Below are 13745 nucleotides of genomic sequence, written 5' to 3' on the forward strand. Positions count from 1 at the left end.
ACAATGTGCTCTGCTATTCTCATACTACCTTAGTGATGTGCTCTTTTATTCTCATACTACTTTACAATGGCCCAAGATGAAGACTAATTCACCCACCCAAAACTACATCATTACAAGAAGATGTGGGGGTTTTTTTGCAAATAAAAAAAAAAAATCCAACCACAGTTTTAAGGGTCAAACATTTATATAAGAGCACTCAGTTTAATCTGCTGTAGGCTTGATTCAAACTCCACTGAAGTTAAGTTCAAGACTCAGCTATTTCAGTGTAGTTTGGATGAGGCTCTACGGAAAAAAAGACCACCACACACACACACCCATCCTCCCATGAAACAGCATAAGAGTAAAAACAACAGTGGACAAACATCTCACAAGTTAATAACAATAAATTTGTAAGTTATAGTTCTATTGACTCAAATCAAGTAATTTAATACATATATGTTAAAATGGTGGTTCAGAATGACAAGTGAAGCACATACATTGATCTAAAATGTTTGCAGACACTGTACTTCTAAAAGACTAAACCTCTAAAGCAAAGCCCAGGTTTTCTACTAAAATACCATTCAGAGAAGGAAGACGCTGGCTTTTTGCAGAAGAGCACCAATTACTCACATGAATGTTATGCTTAGAAACCAAGCAGGTATTCACAATTAGGCAAATTATTCTCTGGGGCTCCTACTCCCAAGCGCTGCACTGATGCAATTTTTAATCGGGGAAGGGTGGACAGGAAGCAAGGAAGCGTCAACTACCCAAAACAACTGAGAACGACGTGCCACAGGCCTACAGAAAATACTGCTGGGAAGGTCCTGGGATCCTGGGAAACGTCCCAATGGCATCTGAGCTCTCCTAGAGAAGGTCACTGGGCAGGGCGGCAGGCCGTGGTTATTAACCTTGCCTCCATGGGGGCTGAGAGCCGGGCACACGCAGACACACACATTATGTTCCGCTTTCCCTGGGCTACAAAGGGAGAGGCGACGGCGGTCGCTAGGGGGGGAAGCTGCATCCATCCTCCGGAGAAAGACGGTCCTGCCTCCCTCTCTCCCCGCCGAGGACGGCGCCTGGAGAGCGGGGAAACGACGTAGCCCCACGGCGCCCTTACAAAAGAGAGCCGGGGGAGAAGGGCGCCGGGAGGACATCTCCCGGGATGATGCCCTTAGGGCCCTCTCCGGCACAGCATTCCCCGCTCCCCTGAGGATCCCCGTGTTTTTTCAAAGGGAGGTTGTCTTTTGGAAGGGGCGAGGGAGAAAGGAAGGGTCGCGACTACTCACATGGGCTCCAAGGTTTTGCTGAGCCAGGATTTCAGCGCCTCGAAGTTTTCTATGATCATTTTAACCACCATCCAGAGCGGCCCGGGCCCCCCGCCTCCCCGGCAGCAACAGCAACAACGGCGGCGGGGTCCGCGCCGCCCCGCCGGCCGGCGCCCCGGCTCCCGCCGCGCCTTCCCTCTCCCGCAGAGGCCGCGGCCGCCTCCCGGTTCAGCCGAAGCCGCCTGGCAGGGGCCGGAGGCCCAGCGCCACGAAGGGGGCGGAACCAGCAGAGCGCGGCTGCTCCCTGCGGGCCCCGCTCTCGCCGCTTCTTGGCCGGGGAGCGCTGTGCGGCCGTCCCGCAGTTCCTCCCCGCCTCAGCGGCGGGCAAAAGGCAGGGCGGTCGACGGGCCTGACGAGCGACAGGCTCCGGAACGCACCAACCCGACCCTTCCCCCCCTTCTGTCCGCCCCAGGCCCCGGACTCCGCTCTCCCCTCAGCCGCAGCGCCAGACCCAACCACCGAGCAGATAAGATGGCGGTGCGCCGCTGTCGCGAGAATAAGGAGTCTCGCGAGAACGGGCCGTGCGCGGGGGTTGCCGGCAGGCGGAGCCGGGCCCGGATGGGCCGGACGGGGTCGGGCCGGGCGGGACGAGGAGGGGCGGGGAGAGGAGGGGTGCGGTGGTGGTGGTGGCTGTGGTCGATGTGGCCGTGGTGAGACAGGTTTGTTGTCGCCTTCTCGTCAGGGCAGAGGGGGCTCCCGGCCTCCCGGCCTCCCGGAGGGGCGGGAGAGTGGCGTCACATGGAAACGCACCTGGGAGGAGCGGCGAGGGGGAGGTGTAGTGAGGGCTGCCCGCCCCGTGGCGAGGAGTCCCGCAGAGATTTGCCACTGAGAGAAAAAAATAAAAAGAAAGGGGTTTGTTTTTTTTAAAAAATAGGTAATAGGACAAGGAATTTAAGACGGAACACGGGAAGTTCCACCTCAACATGAGGAGAAACTTTCCTGTGAGGGTGACAGCGCTGGACCAGGCTGCCCAGAGAGGTTGTGGAGTCTCCTCTGGAGGCTTTCAAAACCCACCTGTAGTGTTCCTGTGTGTCCTGCCCTGTGTGTCCTGCTGTGGCAGGGGGGGTTGGGCTTGATGATCTCTAAAGGTCCCGTCCAACACCTAATGTTCTATGATTCTATGAAGGAGTAAAAAAAATATATCTGAAGACATGTAAGATGACAGTGGAGATCCATGTCTTCCTGACACTGGCCCTCCATGGGCCACATCTGTGGGCCACTGAGGGCCAACAGTGTCTTGCAAATGGTGTTGCCCTGGCCCATTCAGGCCCCACAAGGTGGACCTAACAGGAGCTTGGGCCACTGGGCTGCTCAGTCACCCTCAGAGGCAACAGTGGTGTGGAAGTCTTCCCATGGGAAGTTAATATACCCTGTGCCTTTTGCTGGCATTAACAGAGCACTGAAAGACAATGTCCATAGTGAATGTACCTCAGTGAATAGTGGTCTTCTGAAAGACTGGTGTTGCCCCTGAGGTCCTGAGTGAAGCATTTTTCACAGTCATTGGGCAAAGGTGAGTATTTCAAGGAAATAGTTCTCTCTGCCTTTCTTGGGGCAGAGTTGATGATGACTCTTGAGCTGCCTCTCCTGTTTTATCAGAGACGAACTTCAGCTAATCAATTTAGATTAGAGGCTGACCTGTCAATTTATGAGGATCCTGAAGTCCTGCCTTTCTCATGCAGAGACAGGATAACAGCAAAAGGAGCCCTGGAGTACAGAGGTGAAGGCTAGATGATGGTTTTGGATATAAGGCAGGATGCCTGCCTGCTCTCTCACCACAGGAATTCCTTCAAGGTCCATCCCCAGCTTCATCCTGCTGCCATGTACTACTAGTACTTACTTCTCTTTGAAAGTGCTCAACTTTACTTCATCTTTCAAGAGGATTGGCAGTCACTACCCTTATTTACAGCTTTCCATTCCAGCAAGAAGCACTGAACCTTAGCAGAGAGCCTGCTAAGAAATGGAGTTAAGTAAGAGCTAGAGAAGGCTAAGGTTGCTGGCACTCAGTTATTTGGGGCTTGGTTATCTCCTTTGAAAGTTTGTTGAAAACTGGAGAATGTAGCAAGTCAAGCAAATAAACTGCCATTTTAGGAGGTACTTCAGTGAGTACTTCTCAGTTACAAGATATACTTTGGTTTCTTTGTATCATGGGGAGTGAACAGTACCTCCAGTCAGTAACCAGAAAATCACCAGAGCCTGAAATTCCCTGGAGGCGATTTTGTAGACATCTAAAATATTCCTGGGTCACAGTCACTAGCTTGTAAGTTAACTCCTCCTAAACATGTAAAAAGTGTCACTAGGCTTGGAAATCTGATGGATTTTTGAAGGGACAGGCACATAGAAATTAGGCACTGTGATAAGAATCTAAGTTTGGGTTGGAATCTGGCTCTTAATCCTTTGCAAAAGCCAGTGCCTAGTGGAAATAATTCAGGCAAGTACTGTGTCAGTCTACTTCACTCTCATCTCTGTAACTACCTTTGATCCTTAAATATACGGCGGCCAACAAGAAAACAGCCTCTGAGGCTTCTCCACATGAAATGTATGGATAAAATCATGGTAGCAACTTCTCTATTTCATTTTCTAAACTACTTCCAGCCATTTAGAAGCACAGTCCTGTAAGTAAATTAATTTTGTGCTCAGCAAAAGAGTTTGATGAATACATGTTGTGCATTGGATAAAACTTGTCTACCTCTGGTAGTTTAGAACATTACTGTGTTAGTGGAGTTATGCTGTTATCACACTTCTGTGGCAATTTTCAGAGTAGCCATAATAAATAAAAATGCTGCTGACATTTCTAGTTCTAGAGTTTGCAGACTTGACATCTTAAGGCCTTAGAAAGATTTAGATCTCATGTTGTCAGAATGACTGTAATGTTCTGTAGCATCTTTCAGACAATTATAATTCCCTTTAATGGCAGGAATTAGAAGAGTACAAAGTAAAACTACTTATTTGATCTGAGGAAACCATTTCCTCTGAAATATAAATTAGCTTCTATACATAAAATTATTTCTGTTTAAGACACAACATCTTTAGGTTCTTAGTAACAATTTTAAAAACACAAATTAAGGAGTAATCCTTACTTAAATAAAACTTTAGTCACATGTGAAATCAGTGCTTTAGGTGAAAAAGTTCCTCTCTGTTGTCCACATATCTATGGATAACAAAAATTTAATAGGAACTGAACATTAGAAATCTCAAAAATAAGAAAATTGACATGTATATACTGTGGATTAAGATAAAAAATGCATTTGAACATCAATAATCTGCAAATATAAATAAGTTGTTGTTAATGAAAATACAAACCAATTCCATTATTTGTTAATACTTCAGAATTATGGAGTTCTAGGAGCCCTTTTGGCTTATAAAAACCTAGTTAAGTTCCTAAGAGTAGTTGGATGTTTTCATATATAATAACTCCCAAAGTTCATAGGTTTGGTTTATGCTTGGTTTGCAGTAGTCTTATCTAACTCATTTCAGTGACCTTTGATGTCTAAAAAGTATGGGTTGTATTTATTCACATTTTTATTGTTTCACCTATTCACATGAGCAGCTTCCAGCCAAGACGGAGATATCAGTCCCTCCTGAGATTTCTAAGATTTTATTTGTGCTGACAGCTCTGCTCTCCAAAGCTCATAAACAATCTTTGTCAATGTGTAAAGTTGCAGCTTCTAAGTGTTAAGATTTTTTCTTGAAAGCTGACATTTTCTTAAATGTCTGTAGATCTCTTTTTGATTCAGATTCGTCCCTTTAATATCTTTAACACAGTAAGTAGTTGTAGAAGAGAAAAGAACTTCTGGGCACATCCATCTTTTTGCCATACCTATCCTACCTTCCTCACTTAGTGTTTGTATCATACAGAAGAAAGGTTAATTACTATTCTTTTTTGTATGTTTGTTTATTTGTTTTCACATTTTTGATTGTTTTTTTTTTTAGGTCAGTTAATCTGACAGACATGAAGGTTTTCTACTGGTATTAAATGTGATTCTGGTTTTATGTAGTGGATATAAGCCACCAGCTCCAGGCTTGGGGCCCTAATGTCTCCTAGAAAAAAAAACTGAGGCATTACAGACCTCAGATGTATCTGAGTATATGATCTGGAGATCAAGGGCTCCACATTCTTGCAGTGTACCACAGCCCTTAGCATCAGAATACAGGATAAAAAACCCTGTGGCTGATGAAACTAGATGGCATCACAGTGGCTTTATGGAACAAAACCATTTTTGTACATAATTTAGATTTTTAGTTTGTACTTTCATTGGGTTTTGAGTTTTGCTTTTGGTTGCTACTTAGCTATGTACATACGTAGATGTACTGCCTTTGCTCTGTGTAAAAGGGTCAAACGATATTCCTCCCTATACTCCTTGTCTACCCTGTAGTGAGTTCATGTCAGGAGGCATCAATATGCTTTTATATAATGGATCCAGAATCCAATTTTACAGAATGGATCCAGAACTGAAGACTTCCCCTTTCTCTCCTTCTCAAATAGCAAATATCTACCAGTTCCAGAGCATCTGAAAGCTGAGGCACTTCTGCGGTTCCTCATAAACACACTTACTAGTGCTTCAAATAATCAGCATGTAGGCTTCATATTACTCTTATTAGACTGTGCCTCAAAAAGAACATTTAATCCTTGGCTTTTTTACTGTTGACTCCTTCATAGTGAATTGAATCAAACTGAGCCATTTCAACCTAAAAACTGAGGTCTGTAAAAGCTGTCCTAGCAGGTGGTCCTAAGGATCTTAATGTCTTCCTCTGATTTTGAAACCACAACAATTTAATCATGAAGTATTCTGTGGACATTAGACGACTTCCTATGACCCTGGTGACCTAAGGTATGGGATTGCATATCTTGCTTGCTCTTTATTGCTTCAGGAAGATGTTAGGTGACATAGCTGGAGAAAACGAGTTCTGTGTTGCCCTGCTTAAGCAGTGGGGTTGAACAAGATGACCTCCAGATGTCCCTTCCAACTTCAGCCACCTCATGATTCTATGAAAGGCTTTTGGCAGAGTGTCCCAAAGCCACAGGTGTTTGAAGTATTTGGAGCTGTTGCATTTAGCCTGAGATTGCAAGTCATAAATTGAGCGTTGCCTTTTTTGAATTGACAAAGCAGTTGTTCAACAGGTTTTCTTGAAACCCAAGGTCAGAACAAGTTGTTGCAGTCAAAAATCAAATCTACAAACTCTGTGGGTTTTATTATTGTTTAAATATAGGGACATTACCAGCAGTGGACATTTAACAACATAAATCACACTTCTGAAGCCACACTACGCCAAGTCTACATTGCGTACTCTCTAACTGGCCTTACATTTTAAATTTTAAAATGGGTCAGTTTTGTAATAGAAGATACTGGTGATGTGGAACCTCATTAGCTTCTACTAATACATGCACAGCTTGTTGTGTGCTTGCTCATTAGCCTGTACTATGCAGGGACAGGATTGCCCCACTTTGCCAATGGCAGCAAAATTAAGCTTAGCCCCTGCTTGTCCCTATGACTGGGAAAGGGCCCAAGGTGTAATTAATACCTCCTCTTTCCCAAAATGCAGTGGAGCAGGAAAGGAAAGACATAGCTCATAGCTCTGTCCCTATGACACCAACCAGTAGAGCTTCATCTTCCAGAAATCTTCTTAGTGCAGTCAGCAGGTTCCATGTCATTATGGTCTGTGTGAGCGTATGATTATGGGGCAGAGCCACACCTGGATTTGTGCCTGCATGTGGGGCGAGTGGCCACCCACATTTCCCTTGGGCAAACTGCTCTGAGGGAGGCAGCCACCAGGCCACCATTCCCTGCAGGAGCACAGTGGCTCCATGAACCTGTCCCAGGCTGAAGGCAGCTGTGGCACTGATGAGAGCACTGAGCCCTCAGCTTTCTTATCATGAAGCTCATGCTCTGTGTGTCTGGTTTACTGCTAGGGAAGAGAAGTTGACTTCCTGGTAGTCAAGTAGGTCCATCCCAAATATTACTTCCAAACTCGTGTCTACTGTGTATCTTGTACACCAGCCAATGGTTTGCCCCATTTTTGGCCATAAACCTACAGTTTTGGGCCACATTGCACAGAATGTGGGCTGTTGGCTGCTGGAATGGCAGATTTTAAGTTGGCACTGTCCTGTGTATTTTGCTGTGCAAATACTACAGAACACACTGAATCATTTCCATTTTTGTTGTTAGACATACACAAACCATAGGAGGAAGAAAGTAAATAAATAGCCCTTTCAGCTACCCCTTATGCCCAGCCCATATTCCTGTTAAATTGAACAAGCATAGAGAATTATTATTTTTTTGAGCCAGCTTTTGTGCAGGATACACCACACTGCAGGTAAGCCATTCTTGAGCTACCATATGAACCTCCTCTCCCTTTGAGATGTCTCAGCTATCTAAAGTAATAATTTAACTTCTGGTAAATTAAAAGAATATTCCCACACTGCAAAGTGTACTTTGTTCATTTATCCTGAAACCGAATTCAGTTTTAATTATAAATAAATAATATTTTCAGTTAAAACAGATGCCAGTCAGTGTTAAAGACAAGGGTGGTTGGCTTCATACTACAGATGTAAGAGCTCCATGTTGAAGTATTGTAAAGACTTTCAAATAATATTAAAGGATATGATCTGTTATATTTGAGGTGAAAGTTTTACTATTTATGTTATGCTTCTTCACAATGAACCACAGTACACAGAATCACATATGGTAGAGCCACGAAGTTTTGGTTGTAGGAGTTCTTCCTACAGAAGTATGCAAAAAAAATAGCCCCTGTGAGGGTGAGGATATCCAGTGTTAGTTTCTGTTACTATTTGTTTGGGGAGAGTTACTTGGTTTACAATTAGACAATTAAAAATAATCTGATTTTAGCATTAAAATTATTATTTAAATCTTCTTTGTGAATAATTTATTTGACAAACTACTATTTTGAAGTTTTCATATTGCACACCACAGAGGTCAGGATTTCTATAACCTATATACTTATATAATTTTTAATTTTATTTAAAATTATTCCCATGTTGCAAATGTTGAAAAAGAGCTGTTAGCAATTGTGCAAGGCATTTTTATATTTTTCAACTGTCAGATCTTGCGAAAAAAAATTCAGGAAGTTTGGAAATAAATTTTCATTTCCACTTGAAACAACTTTTTTTTTTTCTTCTTCTTCTTAAGGAAGCTGAAACGGTTCAGTGCTCTAAGGTTTTGTTCCCTCTGTTGAGCACAGGCCTCAGCCCTGATGTCAGCACGGTAAGAAATTGCTTAGGTCAATGATGCTGCTGAGCCAGAAGAGGGAGCACAGACATTGTTTCTTTCTAGTCATGCTGTAGAGACAACTTGGGTTATTTAGTGGAGGAAAAATCACTAGATCTCTTTTTAGAGCAGGTATTGTAGAATACTTTTTTGCCTTTTTTTTTTTTTTTTTAAGATAAAATAAAACTTAATCAAAGGAAAATGAGAAACTGGATATTAATTCTTACCAAGCAAAAAAAAAAACAGAATCTCTTTGTAATTTTATGAATGGCTTGTATAGTATTTTAAAATTTTTAACATCCTTTACTGAGTATTTTTACATTTACTTCTGCAGCCACTGAGGAAAGTGAAGCTTATGTAGGAGAATATATAGTCTAACATAGTCTAATATTAGAAATGGTCTTTAAGCGTGTTGCTATATGCTTACTCAGTGCATACAGTTAGTAATTTTCAGAGATATTTGAATTAAAAACATTATTTTAAAGACACAAAGAATGTACAATTTCTCTCCATCTTTTTAATAGGAATTGTTAGAACTTCTCATATCTGTCATAATTTCTTTTATTTCTTAGGTGTTATGATTTCTAATATCATTTATATGTTCTTGATTTTGTGGAGTGAGTGTTCAAAAAGTGCCTTGTTTCACCTGGATAATAATTTTTACTGCTTCATCTGTTGATGTAGGAGAGTCACATTGCTTTCCTTTAGCAGGACTTGAGTGAAACTTTTTTAAGAATTCCCTGAATAAAATGGAAACGTATTATCTGTCTGATGGCTTTGTGGTATTAAAAAAAGTTTCACTCTTATGCCTTTGGTTTCGTCTAAAATGGCTTCTGCCATGAAATTTGTGAAAACAGGACCCAAGATAATCTATGGATTACTCTTTCCAAAACTGGACAATTGCCACTGATGTGTGGCATTGTCATCTTGGCTTTGTCCTTTTAGATAAGCAAAGTTAAATACTGAATTTACTTTCCAATTTGAAAGATTTCAAGACAGCAAACTTTAAGTTGCTCAGGGAACTGCAGTGTCCCCTGGGCATCTGCTTTGAGGGATTAGGTCAGTTTTTAAGAACCACCTTCTACAAGAACAGAAGCAGGCAGTACCACGATGTTGTTAAGTCAAGTGGGGCAGAAGATCAGCTTGGGTGAGCAGGGAACTCCTCTTGCAACTGGTGAAAAAAGAAATTGTATGATCTCTGGAAGGTGGGTCAGGTTTTGCATATCACAAAGCTGTAGTTTGCACGTGTAGGAAGAAATAGGAAAGGACAAAGCTCAGCTCAAGTAAAAACTGCCCAGTATTGCGTCAGTCACTAAAAAGGGCATTTTAAAGTATGTTCATAGCAAGAGGAGGTCCCAGGAAAATACTGGACTGATATTTGAGAAAGATGGTCACCCAACCGGTGGTGATGAAGAAAAGGTGGAGGCACTTAATGCTTTTTTTTTTTTTTTTTTTCCCCTCAGTTTTTAATATTAGTGATCAACCCTGGGATGCCCGGTTCCCTGAGCTGAAGAGCCATGAGTGGAGGAACAGTGACTCTCCCTTGGTGGGTAATGAAATTGTAAGGGACCATTTGTATCAGCTGAATGCTGATGGGCCCTGATGGAATTCATCTCAGAGCCCTGAAGGAGCTGGAGTGGATGTTATGGCAGGACCTCTTTTTTTGTCACCTACCAAAGGTCTTAGGAGTCTGGGGAGGTCCCTGATGACTGGAAGCTGGACAGTGTTACTCCAATTTACAAAAAGGACATGAGAGAAGACCAAGGGACCTACAGGTCTGTTAGTCTAACAAAAAATATGGAGAAGGTCATACTGGATGCTATAGATAAGCTTTTAAAGAATAATACAATCATCAGGTACAGTCAACATGGGTTCACAAAGGGAAAATTCTGTTAAACTAATTTGATTTCTTTCTATGATAAGGTCACCTACCTAGTGAATGGAGGGGAGACAGTGGTTGAATTTGTTCTGGATTTTAGTACAGCTTCTGATATTGTCCCTCACAGCATCCTTCTGGATAAGTTGTCCAGCTGTGGGATGAGCAGGTAGATGGTGTGCTGGGTTAAGAGCTGCTGAGTAGCAGGGCTCAAAGGGTTGTAGTGAGTGGCTGGTACAGTAATATGAAGAAATTAAGGTTTCCTGGTGTTTAACACCTTTTACAGAGCATTTGCATTTAATCAGCGGTCACTGAGGAGGGTGAAGCTTATCAGAATGGATGAAGTGCATCAGAAAGAAAGAATAATAGTGGCTGAAGGGAAGGCAGTGGATGTAGTTTTTACGGATTTCAGTAAGTTTGTATGTTAAATGTTGATACAGCACAACCATGAATTACTATACATAGTACGACCATGATAACTATACAAGGATTTTATGCCTGCAGTTTATGTGAAAATGTGCAGGATTTTGCTGTAAAATAAGATGCAGCACATGTAATATAATAAAACTGTTTGTTTTCCCCTCTAATAAAACCAGAATGAAGACACAAACACACAGAAGATGACAATCACCTTTTATGCAATTCCTTAAAAACACTCTGACCTGGCCTGGTCTTTTTGCATCTAACTTTTGATAATTATAGCAAAATGTCCTTTTTTTCTTCTTTTCCCCATACTGCAGCATAGGCCCATGGTCAGTTTCAGTCACAGGGTGAAAGGAAAAAAAACCTCTTCCAAATACCCTCCTCTTTTCCCACTGAAGGGCTCTCCCTCAAAATACTCATGGGACACAGTTTCACTAATGGATGATCTTCTACTCTCACTGGGCACTTATAATAACTTTTTGACCATTGTAATGCCCCACCTGCACTGCAATATGAAATTAAATCCCTGTCAGCTTTTCCAAAAAGAATTGGATAATGGTAGTGCATTATGTTTTAAATAAAGGTATATTTTTGCTGGTAGGTTAATAATAAACAAACAAGCAAACTAACAAAAAAATCCTGTGCATAATCTGAGGAGTGAAGCTAGCAGAATTTTGGATGTATAAGATGTAAGAATAAGCACAATTTGTACACAAGCATTGACATATTTGTTGTCACCCATAGTAGTATGTCTACAAATCTGTTCACTCAAGAAACCTTGACTGCGTTACAAATCTGAAACTAAACACTTGCACCAGTGCTTAGTAAATATGTCATTCAACTAAAAATAGAAATTATTGTCATCAGCAAAGGGTATCTGTGAGGGAGTGATATTTCCTATAAATATACTAAGATACATGTGGATTAGTTTAATCCAATGAAGAAGATGTAAACAAACCAAAGGACAGAGTTTTTAATAGAGGAAGTAGGATGAACAGAAAATATTAAGGGAAATTTTCTGCTAGTTAAAATTCTTAATATTATGACTTGTTTAAAAGAAAACAAAAAACGAAACAGCAAGAAATTTTCTTGCTTTTTGAGCAACTATTACATTAAGAACTTGTAAAATGTTGTCCCCAAGGTAGCCAATTGCTTTTACAAATTATTTCAACAGGAACAAGATTTCTTCTATACTTACCTTATATTTTCAAATATTACCTGTTGCTTTGGGTGTCTAAATTTTAATTTTCTGCCTGAGATACATGAAAAGGAGCATATTTTCAGAAGGTGACTGCTTAGTGATTTCTTATTGTAGCATTTTCTCGAAATCAGGTATATTTAGTACTCAGGTTAGGGTTGCAAAACCTCATTCAAAATAACTGATGATATTTTAAAATTTAGTCTGTGGAGTTAGAGGTATGAAAACATTTCATAAAGAATAATTCACTCGCCTGTTATGACTCTTTATGTTTCCATATATCTCTAATCGGAAAATTATAGCTAGAAATTAGTTTGATACTCAGATAATTCTGGCAAAACTCACACATAAAAAAAATATCAGAAATACGGAGGAGACAATAGCGTGGATAATACTGCAGTTTACAAGTTACAACAGGACTTATATGGAAAAAATTCCTTTAAATTTATTTGCCATTAAATCGTAGACACAAGACACAGAAAGAAAGCTCTTGCAGCTCCACAGTGTGACTCCTATCAACATTTAGTATATTCTTGTTGGCTTAAAAACAAGTGCTTTGGGGAAAGCCCACAGATACCTTGTTAGATAATGAGGGAGCAAGAGGAATCATAGAAATGGTTTGAGTTGGAAGGGATCATCAAGATTCATGCCCTCTGCATGGGCAAGACTCAGCTTCACTGCCTGAGGAGTTCTCAGCTGTGCTGTGCAAAGAGAATACCAGCTGGCCGTGAAGCCCTGCCAGATTTAAGTGGGTTAAATTAGTTCACATGTGGCCCCATAAAAGTCTGGAGTCAGTGGACAGTCTTACCTAAGATCATAAAGTAACTTTGGAAGAGATAATCTAATTGTTCTTTGGCAAAAGTTATAAAGCTAACTTTGTAACTCAAGTAGAGTACAGTTAATCTGTGCACATGCAAGCACACTTTCAATAAATGAAATTAAAGTAGTGACATTTTAGCATTTAACACACTACAAAAACCTGCAGATATTTTGTATTGATTTTCTCAAGGGTACAGCCCAAGATTATTTTTGGCTATGTAGCCATATATATATGTAGACAAAATAATTCAAAATGTATAATATACAAAATATATACTCTTGTATAGCTAGACAATGAAGAAGTTGTTGATCAGATACACTGTCTACAATTGGCTTTTTTTCACCATAATTTTTTGCATTTTCTAGTTGGTAGAGGTCATGCTTCTGTTATTTGTTGATCCTCAAATGTGTGTTTCATTTTGCACAAATACCTCAAAATTTGCTATGTTCCTGCTCAAAAGTTACCCAACACATTAGCTACTTAAAATACTTTAAGGCATACATAAAGCAATAAAGTACAAGGCCATATTGGGGAAAATAATAAAGATAAAATGTATTTTAAGAAAAAAGTTGAGAAGAAAGGGTTATTTGGTTCATAACAAGTTACAAGCAGTTCTAAAAAAAATCCGTGACACCACCTAAAATAAAAGTAGGCATCCCCAAATCCTGGTATTCAACATATAGCTGTGTTTGCTGACTGCTTTACAAGAAGGCTCTGTCAGGAAGCAGAAACCATGGCATGATCCAGAAGTGCAGGGAGGTTGGAAGCTGGGAATGATGGTGGGCCTGGCAGGGCAGCAACTCTGCAGTGAGGCAAACAAGGAGAAAAGAGGAGAGCTGGTGATGGTCTCTGGGACATGTTGCTGGACGTGTCTGAGGGGATGAGGCAAGAACGTGGTCAA

The 13745-nt window shown here is 41.1% G+C and overlaps 1 protein-coding gene and 1 long non-coding RNA gene across 8 annotated transcripts in view; one reads left to right on the forward strand and one right to left on the reverse strand.

The window, feature by feature from the left end:
- Nucleotides 1-1803, reverse strand: part of RBM26 (RNA binding motif protein 26) — a 50655-nt gene extending 48852 nt beyond the window's left edge. For 5 of the 6 annotated variants that reach the window (XM_071741700.1, XM_071741679.1, XM_071741668.1 and 2 more), the window contains exon 1: nucleotides 1266-1687. In XM_071741700.1, coding sequence (XP_071597801.1) covers nucleotides 1266-1336 — 71 coding nt within the window. In that variant the 5' untranslated portion in view covers nucleotides 1337-1687. Of the gene's footprint in view, nucleotides 1-1265 lie in introns of all 6 variants that reach the window. The other variant, XM_071741657.1, reaches the window with a different exon arrangement.
- Nucleotides 1804-2426: 623 nt separating this feature from the next.
- Nucleotides 2427-9472, forward strand: LOC139795084 (uncharacterized). 2 transcript variants are annotated; one of them, XR_011725377.1, is made up of 3 exons: nucleotides 2427-2814; nucleotides 8450-8524; nucleotides 9385-9472. It is a non-coding gene; the product is annotated as an uncharacterized lncRNA (long non-coding RNA). The 2 variants fall into 2 exon arrangements; XR_011725378.1 differs by lacking the exons at nucleotides 8450-8524; nucleotides 9385-9472 and adding an exon at nucleotides 2984-7916.
- The last annotated feature ends 4273 nt before the right edge of the window (nucleotides 9473-13745 follow it).

Source organism: Heliangelus exortis, chromosome 1 (genome assembly GCF_036169615.1).
Source record: "Heliangelus exortis chromosome 1, bHelExo1.hap1, whole genome shotgun sequence".
In the NCBI taxonomy this organism is placed as follows: domain Eukaryota; kingdom Metazoa; phylum Chordata; class Aves; order Apodiformes; family Trochilidae; genus Heliangelus; species Heliangelus exortis.